Below are 26,073 nucleotides of genomic sequence, written 5' to 3'. Positions count from 1 at the left end.
ACCAGCGTCCATTCTGCGTTGCAACAGTGCAAGTTTTTTTTGCTTTATTGAAATGTCACATGCTTCGCAGTGGAGCTGAATGCAGGATAACAACACCTATTGCATCCTCCTATCAACACAGGCCATCTTGTGGGCTCGTTTATACTTGTGGATGGGGGTCGGTAAAACCCTGTGGTTGAGCCGCATTTTTACCATCCATCAACCTCTCCCCCTTAAAGTGGTTCTTAAGGCAGAAGGTTCTCTTTTACCTTAATGCATTCTTTGCTGCTGTCAAACACAGTCCGTGACAGAGAGCGGGGGAGTGGGGCCAAGCCACGCTCTCTGTGTCAATGGAGCAGCTTGCTATGGGGTGCACTCGGCTGGGGGAGGAGCCAGAAGTGGGGACCTCGAGAAAAGAAGGATCAAGTCTGCTCTGTGCAAAACCATTGCACAGAGGAGGTCAGTATGACATGTTTGATATTTAAAAAAAAAAGTTTGCAATCACGTTAAAGTGGTTGTAAACCCTTACATATACTGAGTGAAGTAACTGGCCTCAGGTCATACACAAAATCCTCTTACATAAGTTGTACCTGTTTATCTATTGCCATCTGTCCCCTATATCCATTCAAAGTGCAGAATTTACACAGCATCTCTCAGCTTTGAAAAGCAGGGGGTGGGGAGCTTAAGTTACACTCTGCAGAGCTCAGTGAGGAGAGCTCTGAGAGCTGATTGGAGGGAAGAGACACACCCCCTTCCACAGAGCACCCAGAACAGATCTGAGGCTGTCATTCTGCCGGAGGTCCCTCTTTTGTCACCGTTTTTTCTCTTGGTGTTGGGAAAACCTGACAAAAGTGACGCCTGCATATAGTAGGGGAACAAATAAACAGACAGAAGTAACACTTAGTGCACTGCATTGTGACAAGTACACACTATAGAGGGATATGCTTTGTTCATATTTCATGTCTGAGATGACCACATTAAGCTGCAGTGGCAGCAGCCAGGGGTGTAAACATGCCGTGATATGTTTACAGGAATTATACCCCCTGTTGCATTTGGGAAGCGCTACTGCCTGCTGAGCGCAACTTATTCAAGTGAATGGGTCCAACTGCGCACAACATGCACATTTGTACCACGGTAACTTAGCATTTTGGGGGTTAAAACAAGCAGTGAGGAGGTGATACAATGCCTCCTCACCATCTGTCAAATGCTCTCTGAAGAGCAAACTAAACGAAGGGTTCTTCAAACCCTTGAAGCTGGCTATACATTGCACAAAACTCTTTCTCTTCAGCAAGGACTGGCCGGATTTCAATCAGTGATTGGCTGTCCCCCCTGACTCACTTCTGTTGAAGGAGAACTTTTCTCTGTGGCTCCTACTGTTAGCATACAATGTCCCAATTTGGGGATATACCTACGTCCCCCTCGATTGTGTGGATGAAGAAACTGTTGGTTTTTTGTTCAGCCCTCCGATGTATGCCAGCTTTTGGTTCATTTATTTCTCTAATGTACTGTACAAACCAACAAAAAAGTGGCATCTCCACAGCAGGGCTGCTGATAGAAACCGCGGGGTCCCTTACAGCCAACCTGACAGCCCCCCACCCCAAAAAAAGTTTATTATGCTTCAGTTATGAATGAACACAGTAAGCCGGAAGCACTGTGGGGGTGGGAACACAGGGGGACCTGGGCAGCAGGGGGAAATGTATGGTGCACAGGGAGGGTGATGGGTGTGGCAGGGGGGCAATTACTGGAACTGGTCCCCTGTATGTCTCTCTCTGCAGCAGCTGAAAGCCAGCCAGAAGGAGCGGAGAAGAAGCCAGCTTTCAGCCGCTGCAGAGAGAGCCATACAGGGGATTAGTTCCAGTAATTCCCCCCCCTTGTGGTGATCACCCTCCTTGCTCACATGCAATTCACCCAGCCGCCTGGGCCCTCCTGCTGGCCTACTAGGCCCTGTACAGGAGGAGTGGTGGTACCCCCTTATCCACAGCCCTGCTCCGCAGCATATAAAAAGATATGACTTTGTTTACTGACATTTTACAGAGGACTGGGCTGTGCAGAACCCAATAGCAACCAGTAAAATTCAAACAGTTGAGGAGCATTTTTCATTATTTGGTATGGGCTACTACACTTTGTATGTTGCCCTTTTTGTATACTAAATAATAACTTATATTTTCCATTAATTTAAAAAATAAAAAATTTTAGTCCTGAGGATGGAATTAATAATAATATGGAATTCTTGACGTCAGGTATGCATGGGGACATCAGACACCATAAGGCTAGGTTCTCATCTCCGCATTCCTGCGGGCACTAGAGCCCATTCATTTGAATGGACTCCTGTGCCCCGGGACATGCAGGGAAGAAGTCCCTGCACTTCTTCGGAAAACGCAGCCCACACGGGAACCTCGGTTCCCAGTACGGTTGCGATTTTCAGTGTGGGTGGCGTGCCATTAGAACTAATGGCACCCACCTGCAGGTCCGCATTCGTCTGTGCGGGTGGTGCGGCTGCACGGATTTTTGTGCGGATCTGCAGCTGCACCACCCGCACAGATGTGAACCAGGGGTCAATGTGCAATGCTACTTACATTTGTTGAGTACTACTCCACCTTTTAGGTTTGGTAGAAATGTATGGACTGTGGGTACTTGTCTGTTAATTCACCTGTTTTATTTATTTATATATATATATATATATATATATATATATATATATACATAAAAAAATAAATAAATCCGGTGAATTACCAGACAAATACCGGACTGTGTTTGATGATAGACTATTTCTGACAAATTAAAGCTGACGTTTATTCTGTTAATTTTTTACTTTCCCTGCCCCCCATCCCTTTCTCCTTTTATGTTTTCATTATATACCGTATATTATAACTAGTGACACCATTACTGGGAGAGATTTGTTAAAACTGGAGTACAGAATCTGGTACAGCTGTGCATGGTAACCAATCAGCTTCCAGGTTGTATTGTTGAAGCCTAATTTAACAAGCTAAAGTTAGAAGCTGATTGGTTGCACAGCTCCTTCCAGATTCTGTGTGCCCAAGGTTTAGTAAATTTCCCTCACTGTGTCTATGTACATCTCTATGCAATACAGAAAGATCATGGCTGGTGGGGGGCCTGGCACAGTGCTGACCATAATTTCCTGAAAATATCACAGCACCCTGCCTCAGTGCCCCTCTCAAGAGCCCTCAACCCTGATGCAAGCATTGGGATGGATCTCAAGAGAAGCTATACAGAGATCAAAATGTCTTGATGCGTGGTTGTCAGTTTGGAGGAGTGGGCATTCCTAGACAGACTGCATTTGATTACGGACCACCATAGATAACACCCAGATGTGATGATGTGAATAAAGGGGGCAGGCCAGGAACAGTCAGGCTGGGAAGGAAGGAGCTAGAGCCGGGGTCAACAAAATATGGTCCACGGACCACATTCGCCTTGCTGCAAGATTTTATCCAGCCTACAGCTGATGTGTACAGACTGAGGATCCAGATCAGTTGGTTTCTGCTGAAAGGGACTCTGATGGGGACCCTGTTGTAAAGGGGGATTTTGATGGGGACCCTGATATAAGGAGAAACTTCAATGGGGCCTGTGATATAATGGGGGCCTCTGATTCGGCCCTGATGTAAGGAAGAACTCTGATGGGGACTGTAATGTAATGGGGGACTCTCGTGGGAACACTGATGTAAGAGGGGAGTCTGATGGGGACACTGATGTAACAGGAGACTCTGTTGGGGACCCTGATATAAGGGGGACTCTGATGTAGGGGGGACTCCAGAGGTGGACTCTGATGTAAGGGGGGGCTCTGAAGTTTACCTTGATATAAAGGGGGACTCTGATGGGGTCACTGATGTGAGAGGGGATTCTGATGGGGACCCCAATGTTAGGGAGGACTCTGATGGGGTCATTGATGTGAGCAGGGACTCTGATGGGGACCCTGATATAAAGAGGAATCTGAAGTAAGGGGGGACACCCATGGTGAACTGTGATGTAAGGAGGGCTCTGATGTGAACCCTGATGAAAGGCAGTCTTTGCTTTGTTTTACTTAAGTTCTTTCTCTTGTTGTGAATCATATCATGCTGATTCATTCATTTATTATTCATTGATTTTATAAAACTGATATTTTTGGCCAATTTTTGTAAAATGTGGCACTTGTACTGTAAAGCTTGGAGACCCCTGAGCTTGATGATGTTGGACGTCCTTCAGCCAGAAGATAAGGTGGGCTATATCTGGCGTGCTGCACCTTTTATGCACACTGTGAGAAGCTTCAGGGGGCTCTGTACCCTTGTGTGACTTGGGCCGTCTGGCTCAGTACAGTGTTTTAGCCCTGATAGTAGGGAGCATGTACAGTTGGAAGAAAAAGTATGTGAACCCCTTGGGATTACGTGGAGTTTTGCATGAATTGGGCATAAAATGTGCTCTGAAGGTCATCTAAGTCACAACAATAGAAGAACACAGTCTGCTGAACATAATACTACACAAACATTAGATGTTGCCATGGTTTAATTGCACATAACATGTAAACATTCACAGTGCAGGGAGGAAAAAGTATGTGAACCTTTGGACTTAATAACTGGTTGACCCTCCTTTGGCAGCAATAACCTCAACCAAACGTTTCCTGTAGTTGCAGATCAGACCTGCACAACGATCTGGAGTAATTTTGGACCACTCCTCTTCACAAAACTGTTTCAGTGTAGCAATATTCTTGGGATGTTTGGTGTGAATCGCTCTCTTAAGGTCATGCCACAGCATTTCAATCGGGTTGAGGTCAGGACTCTGACTGGGCCACTCCAGAAGGCATATTTGTGATGTTGCAGCCATTGTTTTGTTGAATGACTTGTATGCTTTGGGTCATTGTCCTGATGCATCACCCATCCTCTGCGGAGCTTCAGTTGGCGGACAGATGGTCGTACGTTTTCCTGCAAAATGTCTTGATAAACTCTGGAATTCATTTTCCCATCAATGACAACAATCCGTCCAGGCCCTGAGGCAGCAAAGCAGCCCCAAACCATGATGCTCCCTCCGCCATGTTTTACAGTGGGGATGAGGTTTTGATGTTGGTGTGCTGTGCCTTTTTTTCTCCACACATAGTGTTGTGTGTTCTTCCCAAACAACTCAATCTTGGTTTCATCTGTCCACAGTATATTTTGCCAGTAGTGCTGTGGAACATCCAGGTGCTCTTTTGCAAACTTCAAACGTGCTGCAATATTCTTTTTGGACAGCAATGGCTTCCTCCGTGGTGTCCTCCCATGTACTCCATTCTTGTTTAATGTTTTCCTTATTGTAGATGTGTCAACAAAAATGTTAGCATGTGCCAGAGATTTCTGTAGGTCTTTAGCTGACACTCTGAGATTCTTCTTTACCTCATGCAGCATTCTGCGCTGTGCTCTTGCAGTCATTTTTACAGGACGACCACGCCTAGGGAGAGTAGCAACAGTGCTAAACTTTCTCCATTTGTAGACAGTCTGTCTTACCGTGGACACATGAACATCAAGGCTTTTGGAGATACTTTTGTAACCCTTCCCAGCTTCATGCAAGTCAACAATTCTTGATCGTAGGTCTTCTGAGAGCTCTTTTCTGCGAGGCACGGTTCACATCAGACAGTGCTTCTTGAAACCAGTAAACCCAAAACAGGTGTGTGTTTTTTAAGGGCAGGACAGCTGTCAGCAACACATCCAATATCATCACACTGATTGAAGTCAAGGTTGGCTCACTCCTGGCTCCAATTAGCTCTGGGAGAAGTCATTAAGCTAGGGCCTTACATACTTTTTCCTCCCTGCACTGTGAAAATTTACATGTTATGTGCAATTAAACCATGGCAACATCTAATGTTTGTGTAGTATTATGTTCAGCAGACTGTGTTCTTCTATTGTTGTGACTTAGATGACGTTCAGAGCACATTTTATGCCCAATTCATGCAAAACTCTACGTAATCCCAAGGGGTTCACATACTTTTTCTTGCAACTGTAGCAGTACTTGGGATGCCCCTGTGTGCATGGCCTTTAGACACAAGTCCTCCCAACGTCTCCGATGAACAGGGAAGGTATTGTCAGGCTGTTTATGCTCTGTCTCTCTTTTACCTAATGGAATGTAGCTCTAATACCAGTGATGTCATGTCATCATCTCATAGATGTGTCAGAACTGTAATGAGCAGCCAAGCTGTACAAATACATGGCGAGTGTTGCTGCATGTTTCCTTCACATGTAATTGCAATGGGGTGACCTCCATTGTACGATGTCCTCAGCATTCCAGAGGGGTGAGATGTTCTGGGACTGAAGCCATCTCTGGTGACACTATGACTGCAGTGTGTAATCAGCTTTGCCACCCTCATGTATGAATTCTGGGCATGGCAGAATGAAAAAATGGAACGTTGGCACAAGTAAAATGGCTAATTCCTCTGATTACTCTACAGAGACAGCTAGAAAAATAAGGAATGGAAAGTAAAGGTGTTGCCCATAGCAATTAGATGATTTCATTTAAAATGAAGAGCTCAAGGATGGAGAGTCAGCATTGGGCAATCAGTGCTTTTCAAAGAGTGCCTGTTTTAGGAACCCCACTCATAGCATCCCGCCATAACTGAATGGGCATGTAGGCTGGTATATACATGGCAGGGGGCTGCACATGTGCCTTCCACTTGCCATGGGGATACCAGTTTGACTTGGAGGGGCGCTCTCCTATAATATGTATGCCCATAATGTGTGCTGTGTATGTTTTCTGGTGGGTGCACCTTGCTTTTCTTTATCTATATCTGCTCTAAAGCTGGCGCCATACACATGAAAATTTTACAGAGCGATCAGTTATATTATTCCATTCTTTTTCTAAACCACATAGAAAAGTGGCACACTCCAACCTGCTGAGAAACATTTTATCCAAATTGTCATAGGTTGGCAACTGAATTTGGTCAGTTTGGCAATCATCTCTGCAGGAAGATGTGTTTGTAGGAGTGTAGATGATGGGATGTAGATGTAAAGAGTAGGATTTTCTGTTAGTGCCCCCCCCCCACTAAAAAACATGGGCATAAAAGTAGCCCAACAGGGACCCAGCAATAGGAGCCTTCTCTTGTAGTAAAATAGAGCTCGGGTTTTTATTGCTGTTTGGTTCCTCATAGCACCTTCCATTCTGGGACTTCTGCAATGTCTAGAGAATTAAAAGTTACCCATCTGTGCAATAACAACAACCCATTATACGTTATAAGCTATGAAGGGTCTGTCGTTGAATGTATTGCCATGATGTATATAATTGTGAGCTTATCTTGCCGGAACACAATATTAATTCTAATTATTTTCTCTTCTGATAGGTCATCGCACAATGAGCTAGAAAAGCACAGGTAAGCTTCACATTCATATTTGTAACTGAAATTTTTCAGATTATCATTTAATTTTACTGGCTATTTATGTTTAGGTGAAAAAAATTGGTCTGTCTAAACCCCAGGTAAAAATTACAAAAACAATGCAGCTCTGTATTCATTAATATGTCCCTAAATGTATTTATTAAATGCAAGCGTTGTAAGTACCTGCATTTGACTTGATATTTCCTTGGTAGTTCCTGTACATCAGAGTTAAAAGGAACTTCAGTACCCTTGATTATGACTGTGCCTCACTCTATCGGTGTCACCATTTTGGATAGTCTGGCAGGTGTGCTGATGGGTCGTACCCGGCCTGTGGAATCTGGCAGAGCCCTGCAGTGCATCTGCACACACGTCGAGCTTTGCTCATGCATGCACAGGAAGAGCGGTCCTGTACCCTTCACATCCTTGCACACTTGTGTATGAAATTGTGCACATGCACAGATGTGCTGAAGGTCTCTTTTGAGTCCCGAAGCCTGGCAGAAACCTTCAGCGCATTTACAATGCTCAAAAAAATTAAAGGAACACTAAGAAACACATCAGATCTCAATGGGGAAAAATACCATACTGGATATGGAATGGGTAATGTGTAAGAAACATAAGGATGCCCCATCTTTTGATGAAATGTATCAACCTACAGAGGACTGAATTCAAAGACACCCAGAAAATCAAAGTGAAAAAATTATGCAGCAGGCTAGTCCTTTTTGCTAAAATTTCACTGCACCAACTCAATAGCAGTTTGTATGCCCCTCCCATTCATGCCTGACAACATCGGTGCATGCTCCTAATTAGACGACGGAGGGTGTCCTGGGGTATTTCTTCCCAGATCTGGACCAGGGCATCAGTGAGCTCCTCGACAGTCTTAGGTGCACCCTTGTGGGGTAGGATGGAGCAAAACATGATATCCCAGAGGTGTTCTATTGGAGTTAGGTCAGGCGAGCATGGGGGTCATTCAATGGCATCAATTCCTTCACCCTCCAGGAAATGCCTGCATACTCTCACCACATGAGGCCGGGCATTGTCGTGCTCCAAGACAAACCCAGGACCCATTGCACCAGCATAGGGTCTGACAATGGGTCCAAGGATGTCATACCGATACCTAATGGCAGTCAGGATGCCATTGTCTAGCCTGTGCGTCCCTCCACGGATATGCCTCCCCACACCATCACTGACCCACCACCAAACTGGTCATGCTGAACGATTTTACAGCCAGCATAACGTTCTCCACGGTTTCTCCAGACCCATTTACGTCTGTCACATGTGCTCAGGGTGAACCTGCTCTCATCTGGAAAAGCACAGGGTGCCAGCAGCAGACATGCCAATTCTGGTGTTCAATGGCAAATGTCAATCAAGCTCTATGGTGCCGGGCAGTGAGCACAGGGCCCACTAGAAGATGTCGGGCCCTCAGGCCACCCTCATGAAGTCTGTTTCTGATTGTTTGGTCAGAGACATTCACACCAGTGGCCTGCTGGAGGTCATTTTGTAGGGCTCTGGCAGTGCTCATCCTGTTCCTCCTTGCACAAAGGAGCAGATACCGGTCCTGCTGATGGGTTAAGGACCTTCTACGGCCCTTAACCAGCTTTCCTAGAGTAACTGCCTGTCCCCTGGAATCTCCTCCATGCTCTTGAGACTGTGCTGGGAGACACAGCAAACCTTCTGGCAATGGCACGTATTGATGTGCCATCCTGGAGGAGTTGGACTGCCTGTGCAACCTCTATAGGGTCCAGGTATCGCTTCATGCTACCAGTAGTGACACTGACCCGAGCCAAATGCAAAACGAGTGAAAAACAGTCAGAAAAGACGAGTAAAGAAGAAAATGTCAGTGGCCTCCATCTGTAAAACCATTCCTGTTTTGGGGTTCGTCTCATTGTTGCCCATCTAGTGCACCCTTTGGTAATTTCATTAACACCAAAGCAGCTGGAATTGATTAACAACCCCCTCTGCTACTTAACTGACCAGATCAATATCCCAGGAGTTTAATTAACTTGATGCTATACTCTGATTAAAAAGTGTTCCTTAAATTTTTTTGAGCAGTGTATATATATATTTATATATGTATATATTTGTGGTGGTGGGAGGGCGGTAGAGCCATGTATACCTGCATTATATAAGACTAGTAGAACATTTTTGTGTTTACTTGTCTATGACTTTGTTGATATTTAGAGAGAAACTACAGTGCATCTAAGCAGCACAAACCAAAAACACTATTGAATTCATTTTTAATATTTAAAGCAAACTCCCCCACCCATCCATGTCTCCATGCTTTATTTTGCTGAGAAATCACTTAGAAAAACACCCCTCTAGCATTTCTGCCCACGGCTGTCTTAAGTAAGGATGGATGAATTTACTTCCTGGAATCTGCAATCCATCTGCCTTAGCTGAGAAAGGTCCTCCTCCCCACCTGAGGACTCCTGGGATGTATGACATCATTTGCCTAGGCATGGCAACCAGGAAGTAACTGAAAAAAAAAAAACAATTTAAAACAAGTAAATATAATATACTTTCCTATCTATTTACTAATGCTAGCATCATAAGGATTATAAATAGTAAATATTAATTGAGAGAGTGAAGTTCCACTTTAAATAAAGAAAGAAAAAAGACTGGTATTATTGGATGTTATGCAATCCAAGGGGCATGCTGATAGGTGGATAAATCAGAGTAAAAGAGAGATAAGCTCATCAGTCTGCTGTTTTTCCATTCACTGTCCAGTCACAGGCTTTTGGTGTGAGTTTCAGAGCTGTGTAAATCTCAGGAATGGATGGAGAAAAATCCTTTCTCAGGTAACCAGCTCCGTTAAGCAGCCCATAGACGTTGCAATTTTCTTTCCTTCCACCACGGGTGAGTATATTGATGGAGTAATCCCTCCCACTGCACTACTGTGTTCTGCTGGCAGGGAGCCTTCCCTGCTGACAGAACACAATCAGCACTGCTGGTGTCTATAGCCACCAGCAGTGTTTTCAACAGGCTGGTTATACTGAAGTTTATCGATGGATCAACTTCAGTACAACCAGCCTCGCCCGTAGATGGATCAAATCTCGGCTGGTTCAGCAGAGACTGGCTGAGATTCAATCCATCTATGGCCAGCGTTATGTGTTTTATCTCTGTGGTTAGCTGTGGAGTTCAGTTTTAAAGGAAACATGTGGATACAGAAATATATGAGCTGCCACTGCTAACTTGACTTTTCAGTGTGCTGTCATCCTAATCCTAGCAATAGTCAATGATCTGGAACCAGCATGCTGCCAGGAAGAACAATTTCCAACTCATGAAACTGATGTCAGAACAATTTAGGCGTTATTCACAAAGGTGTACTTGAGCGTACACCCATGCAGGGGCTGTGTTTGCCCGCACAGGATACACAGGTGTTTCATGCAGTCGTGTGCAGGCAGTCGCATTCATGTCTGTTGGGGAGCAGTGGTTGCATGGACACAGTCACGGCTCCCATATTGACATCTGTGTGAGTGCGTGTTCCCCAAATGCAGACAGTGTGAGTTTGGGGACTTGCAGGGATGTCATATTGGGAGCAGCGGCTGTGCCCATGGAGCTACTGCGCTCCAATAGACAAGAATGGGACTGCCTGCATGCGAATGCACAAAACACCAAACAAGGCCCTTTGCATGAATGTACTCTTAAATATGTCCATGTGAGCGAGGCATATTAATAACAATACCTCTTTCTGGGAAACACTCTGACTACTATGGGTCATACACATACATGAGAATAAAAGCAATAGTAGCTGTGTGCAGCCAGTCCTCCTCCTCCTCACCACCATGTGACAGCTGATTAGGGCTGAATAAAGAACACAAGCACTTGTTGGATCATGTCCCGAAGTTATTCATGTGCACTGGATGCTTGTAAGACCAGGCTGTAACTAAGAAAAAAAATGTAGGGTCCCTTTAGACCTGTGGTCTGTTGCAGTATGCTACTGCAAACTCTGTTAATGTGCATTATTTTGTGCATTTTGTGTTGTTTTACAGGGCACATGGGTCCTTTGGCACCTAGGGGTACCATTCCTCAAAGTGTTATGCTCTACCACATGTTGTGACAGCGCACATTCTACTTTAGGGATTTGCCTCTGGAGACCAGGCACTACATAGCTCTGGTCATAAAGGGGTCAGTCATTCTTCTGTGTTTTAAAAAGCAGATTGAAGACAGCCACATACATTACATAAGAAAAATTTCTGCACAATTTTATTTGTGGTTTATGAACTGTGCAACCAAATCAATCCATCAAAAAGTGTCAGACACTCAAAAGGGATCTTCATTATCTCTGGCTCATACCGCTGCACCTCCAGTAATGTTGTGTACCTTATCCAGTGCAGAAAATGCAGCAAAGGATCTTATCTTGGCAAAACAGGGCAGACGTTGCAAACAAGGATGAATCTGCACAGACATACCATCAAGGAACATAAAGAAGATGACCTCTGCACACCTGTGGGACACCATTTCGCACAACCAGACCACACTATGGGAGACCTCAATGTTTTAGTACTTAAAGGAAATTTCATATCCATTCAGGAAAGAAAAACGTTTGAACTAAGAATGATAATTCTATTTGACACAAGAGATAACGGCCTTAATTTGGACATGGGATTCCTCAATCATTATCCAACAGTTTTATGACTATTAGCTGTAGCTTGACTCCCTTTGTGTGAGTGTAGTATCCCCCCCCCTCGCTTTGACTGCATCTTATCTCTAGCTTGTCCTCGAAATTGTATGTTAGTGCAAATAAAAAAAGTATCACGGACAGTACTCAATTGTTTCTGTCGCAAATGCACTAATACGACTACAATCAACTCACACTTTGTGGTTTATTTAAGTCCAGTTGTAAGAAAATAGACCCTCGCTCTATATAGTTGTTGTAAAGTCCAAGGCCCATTCACACAGGAGCGCATGTACTATGCTCTGTATAGTGCTTTGTAAAAGAGCAGTGAAACACTATACACTGCATAAATGCAACCCGTCCTCTTTTTTCAGTGCACGCCAAAGCAGTGCATTGGTGTGAAGTGAAACAAAAAGACAATAAAAGGTAAATCATCTTACCTATGTGGTTGAGTAGGGAGGAAGGAGCGCTCGGTGTCTAGAATAAGGAAACTCTTAATGAAGAATATAATTCCTTTTGGAAGTAAAACATGCACAGATTGAACCAACACGTTTCATGGGAATTGCCTCCCCCTTCCTCAGGGCTTGCTGTCTCTGCAAACCACAAGTCACCATTGGCTTTCACAATAAACTTAGGTACACCCATGGAGCCCACCCATCTCTGTTAGAATAACATACCATACCAACAGCCCTGAGGAACTGGGAGGCAATTCACCCAAAATGGGCTGGCTTGATCTGTACATGTTATGCTACCAAAAAAGGATTATATTCTAATTAAGCATTTCCTCTTTCTGGACACTGGGTGCTCCTATCTCTTACTCTCCTTAGGTCTGTGATGCCCTTAGTGGTGACTCTAGATAACCTTGGGCCGATTGCACATCCCCATGACGGCGACAATACATTCGGATGTCTGTCCTATCAACTTACGATGGTACTTTCTGTGCCTACCATGGTGACCACAGGTAACTGGGAATCAGGGTTCGATTTGGGAGGGGGAGCTTGAGAAACGGCTACTGCATCCAAGGAAGGCAGCAGGCACACAAGTTACCCAGTCCAGACTCGGGGAGGAAGAGACGAAAAATAACAATACAGGACTCTTTTGAAGCCCTGTAATTGGATTGAGTCCTAATCAAGTATCTTTTCAGCTGAAACGACAGCTATGTTGCATCAGTAAGGTAGCAACTCATACAGTATCTCCAAAGAACGATCAACACCATCATTCTGTGCCTACCATGGTGACCACGGGTAACTGTGAATCAGGGTCCGATTCAGGAGGGGGAGCCTGAGAAACAGCTACTGCATCCAAGGAAGGCAGCAGGCGTGCAAATTACCCAGTCCAGACTCAGGGAGGTAGGGACGAAAAATAACAATACAGGACTCTTTTGAGGCCCTGTAATTGGAATGAGTCCTAATCAAGTATCTTTTCAGCTGAAACAACAGCTATGTTGTATCAGTAAGGTAGCAACTCATACAGTATCTCCAAAGAACGATCAACACCATCATTCATCTGTGGAACCACCTAATATGTTTCAAGAATCATTGTATTGCACTGGTCCAAGTGTGGTCTCTTACACAAACTTATCTATGTGGTGGGACTGCATTGGTCATCATTAGGGTTGGTGTGAAGGACTCCTAATATAAACTCTATAGATTGTAAGGTGGGTAGCTAGCTTTAGATTTGTCAACGGGCACATAATATGCACCCCATTTTGCCAACTGATCCTAAAGAGGATCATGCATTATTATCACATTAAAGTAAAGCTCAAGTAATGCAGAAACTGGTAAAATAACAGTGGTTTGGTATAGAAGTTGGTTTAGAACAGTGGTTCTCAACCTGTGGGTCGCGACCCCTTTGGGGGTCGAACGTCCCTTTCACAAGGGTCGCCTAAGACCATTGGAAAACACATATTTCTGATGTGCAAAGAGCAGCTACTGTGTAGAAAGCAGCTACTGTGCTGAAAGCAGCTACTGTGTTGAAAGCAGCTACTGTGCTGAAAGCAGCAGTATTGAAGGTAAAACGACACTTCATGAATTATAATTACTGGGTAAATAATTTTATGGTTGGGGGTCACCACAACATGAGGAACTGTATTAAAGGGTCGCGGCATTAGGAAGCTTTAGAACCACTGGTTTAGAAGTATGGTGTGGAAGTTTCAACCAACCTGTGGTTGAGAGCCTGCCTCTTATACATCTCTATTGGCCTATCACTGTGATAACTTGGCATGAGTTTTAACTCTACCCCACTCTGCCTACAACAAAAGTTTTGGCTATGCATACACTTAAATAATCATTTCAATTTTAAATTTCGTTTTCAGTGGCATTACTACAAGAGCTGCTAGTAAACTTTATTCTGGAGCCACCTTATGTATGGTTTGAGTAGAAGCTTTATGCCTTTTTCACATTTCCTTGCTGTCTTTGAACTCTCCTTAGAATTTCAGTACACAGAATACCCAATAATGGAGACAGCTGACATCACCTGTCATATGGTCAGGATACTAGTAATCACCTGTGATAGTAGTTTGCTGCAGTAAAATACAGTAGAAGGAGCCAGGCCCATTGAACCAGATACAAGTTTTTTAACATTGAATTTGCTTTGCAGAGCTGAGTGGCCAGTGCAGATTACACTGCTGGAGTTCCATTTTTCATGCATTGAGCAGAGGGCTATAAATCAGTAAACAGTGGGAAGTTCATGTGGAAGAATGTAAGACGTAATTCCTGTGAAGTCTGGTTACAGTCCTCACTGTGTATGTTCCGTGACAAGGAGTCCCCATGTTATAAGACACACAGACTCGTCCTCCAAGTGCCTTCTGCTTCCAGATCTATTTTAGGTCCAAATGCTGCCATATTCTGTGTGACTCACTTGCCCTTTACATACACGTGGTAGCTTGTATTTGTCATTTTTCAGTGGAGAAAGAGATTCATTGAATGTGTTCTGTGCAGACTGCTATGGTACAAATCAGCTCCCTTCGCAGTCACAGTGAAAACCTTGTTGTGTGTTTGGCAGGTTCACAACAAACAGATTCTATATACCCAGTTCTTTAGTAATACATCCCAATTAAAGGCCAATAAACATAACGGACATATTATTAAAGGGCCACTGTCAGAAAAAGAATGAATTATTATTATTATACAGGATTTACATAGCACCAACAATTTGCACAGTGCTTTAAAAAATAAGGGAGACAGTACAGTTACAATGCAGTTCAGTGCAGGAGGGTTAAGCTGGGTACACAAGTTTTTTTTTTCCTTCAATCCAGTGGGCGGAATGAAAGAAAACAGATTGCCATACTAACAGATCCGATGTTAGTGCGGCAGTCTCCCACGCTAAGCTATTGTATTCTGACAGGGGGACTGACAACCCCAACTCCACCCCCATCCCACCATCTAAACTCACTGATCAGCGCTCACAGCGCTGATTGGATGCTGATTTTCCAGCATGCTCATTTGAAAAAAGCCGGTTGGTTCCTGCTGAACCAACCATTTGCGGCCAATTTTTGGCCTTTGTGTACCCAGCCTTCGGAGTTCCTTGCTTGTGAGAGCTTACAATCTAAAGGGAGGGGCAAGTGATACAAAAAGCATTCACTATGAGATGAGCTGATAGAGACAATACAGTTTTTAGGATAGGTTTTTGGGATAGGTTTCTCTGAAGAAATTAGTTTTCAAAGAACATCTCAAGGTGGACACACTAAGGGGTAGCTGGACAGATTGGGGTAGGGAGTTGCAGAGGGCAAGAGAGGCTTCTGAAAAGTCATGGAAGCAAGCATGGGAGGAGATGACTAGAGAGCAGGAAGTCTTGGGAGGCACATAGGAGATGGTTGGGTGATATTTTGAGAACTGGCGGGTGATGTAGCTTGGGCAGAGATGTAGAATGCTTAGTATGATGCTGTTAGTATTTTGAGTTGTATACGCTAGGCTAACAGAAGCCAGTGGAGAGGGGTGGCAGCCAATGAACAGTTGGTAAGGTGATTAAGTCTGGCTATTGGTAGTAGATGTTTTTTTGGCTGTGCCTTAGTTGAAGTGCCGTGTTTAAAGGATAAGTTCACCTTTTGGACAAAAATAATAAATACACATTTTTTTTTTGCTGGTAAAAAAATTTGCATTTATTATTTTTTCCCGGCGGAGCCTGGAAAGCATTGCACTAGCGATCAGTAGATCGCTGATACCATGCAGGTCTCCTACAGACCTGTCAGAATATCTGCTTGCCGTACGGGATGTATGAGTGAGCAGATATACTGACGGGAAGCTTCAATGAACTACTGTGGGGCTCCACAGTGCTGTAGTAGGCTGTCGGGAATTGTAGGCACTCATTCACAGAACACTGTGAATGAGTGATGCAGCCATGAGGGCGGAGTCCCGCACGGTTGCGCTGTGTTCAAATCTGACAGATAGTACAGAGAATCAATGTGTTAATAATTATACAGAGCTTCACTAATTTATGTTATCAATAAATAAATACTAAAGTGCCTATTATACCTAACAATTAATGCTCTGTGAGAAAAAGCTCATATACATATATACATTGGTGCAAATTGGACAATCTAAACGTGAAATGGTAATGATAACAATACCAAGTGAATATATAAAATAAAAAAAAAAAAATTCTGTCAAATTATTATATAACTGTGAATCACACAAATATAAGATCACCATCTGTGAATAATCAAAATTAGACAAAGTCCATGCAAGTGAAACTTCGTGGAAAAAGTGATCTTCGCTTCTAGTGCACAAATCCTCAAATGGCAGCAGTGCCTGAGAGGAGGAGAGGTTGGTGGACGTGGCAGTAGAGGAGGATTTCTCTTGTGTCTTATATACTACTGAGTGGAGGTGGAGTGGAATAGAGAAGTTTTCAATTCCCCTGTGATCCCTGGATGAGCTATCTACACATAAGGATCTGATACAGAGGAGAGTAATAGCCTTTTGGCCCTGTGTGGGTCAGTGTGGGGAGGTGAGCAGGCACTGCTGCCATTTGAGGATTTGTGCACTAGAAGTGAAGATCACTTTTTCCACGAAGTTTCACTTGCATGGACTTTGTCTAATTTTGATTATTCACAGATGGTGATCTTATATTTGTGTGATTCACAGTTATATAATAATTTGACAGAATTTGTTTTTTTTGTTTTTTTTTTATATATTCACTTGGTATTGTTGTCATTACCATTTCACGTTTAGATTGTCCAATTTGCACCAATGTATATATGTATATGAGCTTTTTCTCACAGAGCACTAATCGTTAGGTATAATAGGCACTTTATTATTTATTTATTGATAATAATTATACAGCGCTTCACTAATTTATGTTAACACATTGATCACTTATTGGTTTAGGCGAGTGACAGCAGCTAACATTATAGGGATAATATAGGGAATTTTCTATATAAAGCGCAGGAGGATACTCCCATTCTATTAGTACAGAGAATCGTCTCCCCGCTGTGGGCACGGTTGCGCCTATGGGAAAATGGGTAGAACATGTAACATGTTTCAAAGGTGAACTTATCCTTTAACCACTTGCCGCCCAGCCACTGTAGAAATACGGCGGCAGGGCGGCACGGCTGGGCAAAAGCACGTTTGCAAAACAGGTAGGGGGCGCGCATGAGGCGCCCCGCCGCCCTACCTGCACCGCCGATCCCAGCCGGGGGTGTCAGTCACCGGGTCACGACCGGTTGTGTCCCGCCAATTAGCGGTAATCACTGACAGAGCAGGGCTGCAGTAGCTCTGCTTTCTGTCAGTTCCCTGACAGCTCCTGACACGCTGATCGGGAGAGAAGAGTTTCTCTCTCCCGATCAGCGTGTCCCCGTGCAGTACACACCCCCGCCCCCTAGTAAAACACTCCCCTTACACAGTTAACCCTTTCAGTGAATAAAAAAGTTAACCCCTTCCTCTCCAGTGCCATTAGTACAGTGTCAGGGTTTTTTTTTTTGCACTGATCACTGTATTGGTGTCACTGGGGATGTCAGTGACCCCAAGTCAGTTCCCCCCCAGTGTTAGAATGTCCGCCGCAGTCCTGCCATAAGTCGCTGATCGCCGCCATAAGTCACTGATCGCCGCCATAAGTCGCTGATCGCCGTCATTATTAGTATAAAAAAATTTTTTAAATCTGAGTATCTTTCCCGCCATTTGTAAACGCTATAACTTTCACGTAAACCAATTAATTTACACGTATTGGTTTTTTTTTTAGCAAAGGCATGTCACAGAAAGCATTTTGGTCGAAATTTATGACAAAATTAGATTTTTACATATTTTTTACTGGACATGTTTTATAGCAAAAAGTCCAAAATATTGTTTTTTTTTCTCAAAATTGTCAGCCTTTTTTTTTTATAGCGCAAAAAATAAAAAACGCACAGGCGATCAAATACCACCGAAAGAAAGCTCGATTTGTGTGAAAAAAGGACATAAATTTAATTTATGTACCGTATTGCATGACCACGCAATTGTCCGTTAAACTAGCGCAGTGCTGTATAGCAAAAAAATGGCGTAAATTGCAGTATCTATACCATAGTTTGTAGACGCTATAACTTTCACACAAAGCAATCAATATACACTTATTGGGATTTTTTTTACTAAACACATGTACAGTGGAGCAAACAAGTATTTAGTCAGCCACCAATTGTGCAAGTTCTCCCACTTGAAAAGATGAGAGAGGCCTGTAATTGGCATCATAGGTAGACCTCAACTATGAGAGACAAAATGAGAAAAAAAATCCAGACAATCACATTGGCTGATTTGGAAAGAATTTATTTGCAAATTATGGTGGAAAATAAGTATTTGGTCACCTACAAACAAGCAAGATTTCTGGCTCTCACAGACCCGTACCTTCTTCTTTAAGAGGCTCCTCTGTCCTGCACTCATTACCTGTATCAATGGCACCTGTTTGAACTTGTTATCAGTATAAAAGACACCTGTCCACAACCTCAAACAGTCACACTCCAAACTCCACTATGGTGAAGACCAAAGAGCTGTCGAAGGACACCAGAAACAAAATTGTAGACCTGCATCAGGCTGGGAAGACTGAATCTGCAATAGGCTAGCAGCTTGGTATGAACAAATCAACTGTGGGAGCAATAATTAGAAAATGGAAGACATACAAGACCACTGATAATCTCCCTCGATCTGGGACTCCACGCAAGATCTCACCCCGTGGGGTCAAAATGATCACAAGAACGGTGAGCAGAAATCCCAGGGCCACACGGGGGGACCTAGTGAATGACCTGCCGAGAGCTGGGACCAATGTAACAAAGGCTACCATCAGTAACACACTACGCTGCCAGGGACTCAGATCCTGCAGTGCCAGACGTGTCCCCCTGCTTAAGCCAGTACATGTCCGGGCACGTCTGAAGTTTGCTAGAGAGCATTTGGATGATACAGAAGAGGATTGGGAGAATGTCATATGGTCAGATGAAACCAAAATAGAACTGTTTGGTAGAAACACAACTCGTCGTGATTGGAGGAGAGAGAATGCTGAGTTGCATCCAAAGAACACCATACCTACTGTGAAGCATGGGGCCTAGCCAGTCTCCAGATCTCAACCCCATAGAAAACCTTTGGAGGGAGTTGAAAGTCCGTGTTGCCCAGCGACAGCCCCAAAACATCACTGCTCTAGAGGAGATCTGCATGGAGGAATGGGCCAACATACCAGCAACAGTGTGTGCCAACCTTGTGAAGACTTACAGGAAACGTTTGACCTCTGTCATTGCCAACAAAGGATATATAACAAAGTATTGAGATGAACTTTTGATATTGACCAAATACTTATTTTCCACCATAATTTGCAAATAAATTCTTTCCAAATCAGCCAATGTGATTGTCTGGATTTTTTTTCTCATTTTGTCTCTCATAGTTGAGGTCTACCTATGATGCCAATTACAGGCCTCTCTCATCTTTTTAAGTGGGAGAACTTGCACAATTGGTGGCTGACTAAATACTTTTTTGCCCCACTGTGCAGAATACATTTTGGCCTAAATTTATAACCAACTTTGAGTTTACTATATATTTTTTATAGCTGAAAGTAAAAAATATTGTTTTTCTTCAAAATTTTTGGTATTTTTTTGTTTATAGCGTAAAAAATAAAAAGCGCACAGGTGATCAAATACCACCAAAAGAAAGCTCTATTTGTGTGAAAAAAAGGACGTAAATTTCGTTTGGGTGCAGCATTGCATGACCGCGCAATTATCAGTTGAATTAGTGCAGCGCCGAGTAGCAAAAAGAGGCCTGGTCATTAAGGGGGGTAAATCCTCAGGAGGGCAAGTGGTTAAGTACTTTGTACTCCACTAAAAAGGGGAAGTTCTGTTTTAAGGACTCCTCCCGCACTCATGGTAAAGAATTGGCACTTTTGGGGAGCAGGAGGTGGGGGGGGGGGGTTTGTCAGCAGGTGCCTGATGCCTGTTATTGACAGGTTTTTCTATTAAATAACACTACAGCCCTGGCCAAACGTTTTGAGAATGACACAAATATTAATTTTCACAAAGTCTGCTGTTTCATTGTCTTTAGATCTTTTTGTCAGATGTCACTATGGTATACTGAAGTATAATTACAAGCATTACATAAGTGTCAAAGGCTTTTATTGACAATTACATCGCGTTTATGCAAAGAGTCAATGTTTGCAGTGTTGACCCTTCTTTTTCAAGACCTTTGCAATTTGCCCTGGCATGCTGTCAATCAACTTCTGGGCCACATCCTGACTGTTGACAGCCCATACTTGCATAATCAATGCTTGAAGTTTGTCAGAATTTGTGGGGTTATTTTTGTTCACCCGCCTCTTGAGGATTGACCACAAGTTCTCAATGAGATTAAGGTCTGGGGGTTTTCCTGGCCATGGATCCAAAATTTCGATGTTTTGTTCTCCAAGCCACTTAGCTATCACTTTTACCTTATGGCAAGGTGCTCCATCATGCTGGAAAAGGCATTGTTTGCCACTAAACTGTTCTTGGATGGTTGGAAGAAGTTGTTTTCGGAGAATGTTTTTTTATCATTCGTTATTCATGGCTGTGTTCTTAGGCAAAATTGTGATGCCACGCCCCTGATGACGTCCTCTGTGTGATGAAATGCGTAGGGTGGAGCTACGACACTTGACATCACCGCGCACTGCCATATTGTGGGTCGAAACATTATACAAACATGCTAATTTTTACTTCTGCGATTGTAAGTGCATTACTTGATTAATTTGCATCTTTTATTTAACTACTACACTATGAGTGGTTATACTTTTTCCCTATGTGGTGTTTACTGTGTGGAGAACTATTTGCCATCCTAGACCTCATTGTTTAGAGGGAAGTCCTTATATTGTCTGGAGTTTTTTATTTGGGAGTCCTGAATTCATCTGCTGGGCTTGATATCTGCGTTGTTTGACCAATCCTTTGGGTGGTCAAATTTTCTGGTAGGAGGCCAAATGAATGGGTGAAAGGTGATAGATTCTCTCTCCTACTGGTTTTTGGTTCTCTTAGCACCATTACCACTGGATCATGTGGACTTTTATATAGACTTTATTTAATAAATTATACTGCTTTACAATTATGCTACTTTTGTGGGGATGTTATTCTCTATTGTTAATTATTATCTAAGTGTTTTTAGTGTGTTTATTTTCACCTATTTATTGTGTTAGCTGCTATTAGTATTTGTAAATTCCCAAGTGCAGGTTTTCTATATAAATAAAACTGAGAGTGAGCCCACTTCCTTTGCTGAAAAACAACCCCACAAATGAATGCTCTCAGGATGCTTTACTGTTGGCATGACACAGAACTGATGGTAGCGCCCACCTTTTCTTCTCCGGACAAGGTTTTTTCTGGATGCCCCAAACAATCGGAAAGGGGATTCATCAGAGACAGTTACTTTAGCCCAGTCCTCAGCAGTCCAATCCCTGGACCTTTTGCAATATATCAGTCTGTCCCTGATGTTTTTCCTGAAGAGATGTGGCTTTTTTGCTGCCCTCCTTGACACCAGGCCATCCTCCAAAAGTCTTCATCTGACTGTGTGTGCAGATGCATCACACCTGCCTGCTGCCATTCCTGAGTAAGCTCTGCACTGGTGTTGCCCCGATTCCAAAGCTGAATCACCTTTAGGAGATGGTCCTGGAGCTTGCTGGACTTTCTTGGGCACCCTGAAGTCTTCTTCACAACAATTGAACCTCTCTCCGTGAACTTCTTGATGATCCAGTAAATGGTTGATTTAGGTGCAACCTTAGTAGCAGCAATCTCCTGGCATGTGAATCCCCTTTTCTGCAAAGAAATGATGACTACTCGTGTTTCCTTGCAGGTAACCATGGTTAACAGGAGAAGAACAATGATTTCAAGCACCACCATCCTTTTAAAGCTTCCAGTCTGTTATTTTAACTCAGTCAGCATGACAGCATGATCTCCAGCCTTGTTCTCGTCAACACCGACACTTGTGTTAACGAGAGAATCACTGACATGATGTCAGCTGGTCCTTTCGTGGCAGGGTTGAAATGCAGTAGAAATGTTTTTGTTTAGGATTAAGTTCATTTTCATGGCAAAGAGGGACTTTGCAATTAATTGCAATTCATCTGATCACTCTTCATAACATTCTGGACTATATGAAAATTACCATCATAAAAACTGAAGCATAAGACTTTGTGAACTGATTATTTTTAGTTTTCTCCACATTTAAAAGTGACAATATTAGGGGTTCAAAAAGGAGGGATAAAGTTAAAGAAAAATCAATCCCTGAGAGGCAATTCTGTATATATATATATATATATATATATATATATATAAAACTATACAAGTTCAGTTACTTCAAAATACCTATCCCTGTTTGGTGCGCTTTAAAATCTGGAAAGGAGCCAATCCAAGTTGCAGTTAATAGTCATTACAGAATAGACTGCTGCAGCATTGTTCAAGTAGATCACAGGCTTGTTCTGTGATCTGGTCCTAACTGGGTCTGCAGGAAACCTATAAAAAAAAAAAACAATGCTTATTCACTAACTAACTCTAAGTAACTCTAATGAGTTCCTTATTTAAGCCATTTATTACATATTTGCTTTGATTTCAATAGTTTGTATTAATTTTGCAAAACTGGTTCATAACCAAGCAGTATCAACAATAGATAGTATTATCAGTAGTATACTAGTATAATGACACATTCATATCCTATACAATAACACTGCAGAAAGAATTATGGAAACCAGGGAGGTTGTTGGAACTAGGAAACAGGAAGGGGAAATTTGGAAGGAAGGGGAGAAGGGATGGGGATCACAACAATCACGAGTGTTGTTGCCTTATCAGTAATTTCAAAAAGCATACCAGACAAGTAGGGGGATGAATGGGATTATCCTAAATTAGAGGTTAACGAATATGTTAACCATGTGTCCTAGTCAGGGGCGGACTGACAACTCATGGGGCCCCCGGGCAATAGGGGATCATGGGGCCCCTGTGTCCTTGCCCAAACTCAAAAAAGCCTATGAAAAAGATACCAGGGACATCTCATGGGGCCCCTACTGACCCCGGGCCCTCGGGCAGTGCCCGAGTTTCCAAATGGTCAGTCCGTCCCTGGTCCTAGTGAAGGTAGAATTTAGATTGTGAGCTTTGTTTGTAGGCTAGTAGTTTTTTATAGTGGCATTTCATGTTGACTCTTTGGAGCACTTCAGGGATATCTGGGGAGGTTTAGTATACTTTTTAATGCAACATTTACCTATTGTACATGTTGCCTTATAGCTAGGCCATTTAAAGCAGAAACATGTCTTGCTTGTTGAAAACCTCTAAACAATATGGAAATTGTTTTGACATGTTAATGACTAAATTACTGCCAAATGAGTGGGAACATACTGTAACTAATCGTTAAACATCAGTTTGCTCTATAAGTCATACACAACCACTAGTTCTGAAATAGTATCCCGTTAACATAATATACTGCATATTATTTCACTTTAGGTTAAGTGACCCATAAAGTCCATCACCAGGCAAACCAACACTGTCCCCTGTCCCTCCGACAGCCTATGCCCATACCTAGCCATTCAAGCTTTTAAAAAAATCCTTCACCTTTTTGAAGTTCCCAGTGACTACCATCAGGTGACCCTTCATACCACCCACCACCATTCAGTCTTGTTGCTGCCCCTCGTAGTGATGTCATTATGCTACTGGAGCCTTCTTAATTCTGAGAACCCTGCCAGTGGCCAGCCAATGGGAGTTGTCCCATGTCACTAATGCTTCATTCACATGGCAGTGAAAATACACATACAGTATATAGACTACAGATCTGAACACAGACTACATTGTTTTCAATTGAGCCATTCACACGTCCGTAAACATGAGCTGCTTTCAGATCCGTAACACAGAATCCAAAACTCTGCTGCTAAGAACATGCAACTTACATGCTTACGCATGTATACATGTCTGTACACGCATAATTTAAGTCTAAACAAAGGGGAAAATTAATTATTCTAATAAAAAGTTAGGTACACATACAGTACACATCTTTATGCATTTATACGCTTCTATACGCAAGTATTTTACTGATCATTACGCAGGAACTTTTCTGCTGGAAAACACGTATAATAACATCAGCCATGTGAATGCAACCTAAGCAGAAATGTGGGCACCAAAAAAAGGGTTCCTTTTATTTCAGCCCTGTGCCTCATGTGACAACAGCACTAGCTGAGTAAATCAAGGCCTTTAGGTATTTTTGTAGACCTTTGTATTAATTATTGTATAATTAAAGGCAATATTTTTTTGTATTGGGTAAAGGAAAGAGAGGGATAACAACACCCTTCAGGTTTATATTGCTATCCGTGCCCTGTTAGAGAAATTTGCCTTCTCTATTTGTCTTGCTTAGCATTATCAACCAAAGTGAAAGGAAAAAAAAAATCCCAAATTTTGGGTTGTTCCCAGATCAGGAATAGAGGGGAAATCTTCCAATGGGGAAGTTCTAGTGGCAACCAGGGATTCCCTCACTTTGGAGGGATTTCCTCTCACTTTTTTGGCTATTGGAAAGGAAGTGAAGGGAAATATCCCCAATGGGACACAGATGGCAAAAAAAAAAACTGACAGGAGTCATAACCCTCCCTTACTTTATCCGAAATGAAAAAAAAAGTTTTTCCTATAGTTCTACTTTAACCTGTTCCCACCCAGCCAATAGCAAAATGACAGCCGAGTGCGACTCTCGTCGATCCAGGTGGGCATCATATGACGTTCTTAAGGATCGCGCCTTGCACCTGCTCATTGAGCTGCGTTGTGGCGAGATCAGTCACCGGCTGTGTACCTCTGACACAGCCGATGACAGATCTGTGTACCAGCCCGTTGCCTGCACCATGTGACTGTTGTGACCAATCACAGCAGGTCACATGACAATTGTAAACAATGGATGGCTTCCTTTCCTGCCATCCATTGTATACAATTGTGTCACTAGCTGTGATTTGTCACAGTGATCACATGTACAGACTGGACCAATCACAGCCCATCTGTGTCATGTTAGCTTTGGCCAATCACAGCTAATCACAACAAAAGAAAAACCTGAATGAATAGATTTCTTTCAGTTAAATGCTTGCGTATAGCAAAAAAATGAATTGCTATTAGCAATCATAATGTGTAAAAAAAAAAAATACTGATCACTTCCATAGAGTAGTACAATGTTACTATGCTATGAAAAAAAAACATCGTAAAAAAAGAAAAAAAAAAGTAATAAAAAATAATACAAAAAAAGTTAAATGCTTTTTTTTTTTCGCAGTCACCAGTCGGTGTCCCTGATCACCGCTACACCAGTTAAATGATGATGCTGTACTGCACTAGTGACAGTATGTAAAAAATAAAATGTGTGAATTATTTTTAAAAATTTTTTTCATTATCCAAAAAATTATGACAAAAAAAATACAACTTCAAAAAACTCGCCATGCCTCTTAATAAATACCTCGGACTGTCTACTTTGCAAAAAGGGATCATTTGGAGGATATCTGTACTGTCCTGACATCTATGGGCCTCAAGAAATTAGGTTGACCCAGGGGCGGACTGACCATTTGGAAACTTGGGCACTGCCCGAGGGCCCGGGGACAGTAGGGGGCCCCATAAGATGCCCCTGGTAAATTTTTCATAGGCTTTTTTGAGTTTGGGCAAGGAGACAGGGGCCCTATGATCCCCTATTGCCCGGGGACCCCATGAGTTGTCAGTCCGCCCATGGGTTGACCATCAGTACTTCAGGATTGATCGATTTTCAGA

General features: G+C 42.8%; 1 protein-coding gene across 1 annotated transcript in view; it reads left to right on the top strand.

The window, feature by feature from the left end:
* MXD4 (MAX dimerization protein 4) overlaps window positions 1-26,073 on the top strand; it is a 135,891-nt gene that overhangs the window by 96,403 nt on the left and 13,415 nt on the right. The window contains exon 3 of the mRNA XM_089691526.1: window positions 7,271-7,300. Within this exon, the coding sequence (XP_089547652.1) occupies window positions 7,271-7,300 (30 nt within the window). The remainder of the gene's footprint in view (window positions 1-7,270; window positions 7,301-26,073) is intronic.

This window comes from Staurois parvus, unplaced genomic scaffold, assembly GCF_062004578.1.
Source record: "Staurois parvus isolate SC_StPar_1 unplaced genomic scaffold, SC_StPar_1.0 ptg000564l, whole genome shotgun sequence".
Taxonomy (NCBI): Eukaryota; Metazoa; Chordata; class Amphibia; order Anura; family Ranidae; genus Staurois; species Staurois parvus.
This window is presented reverse-complemented; position numbering and strand designations above follow the sequence as displayed.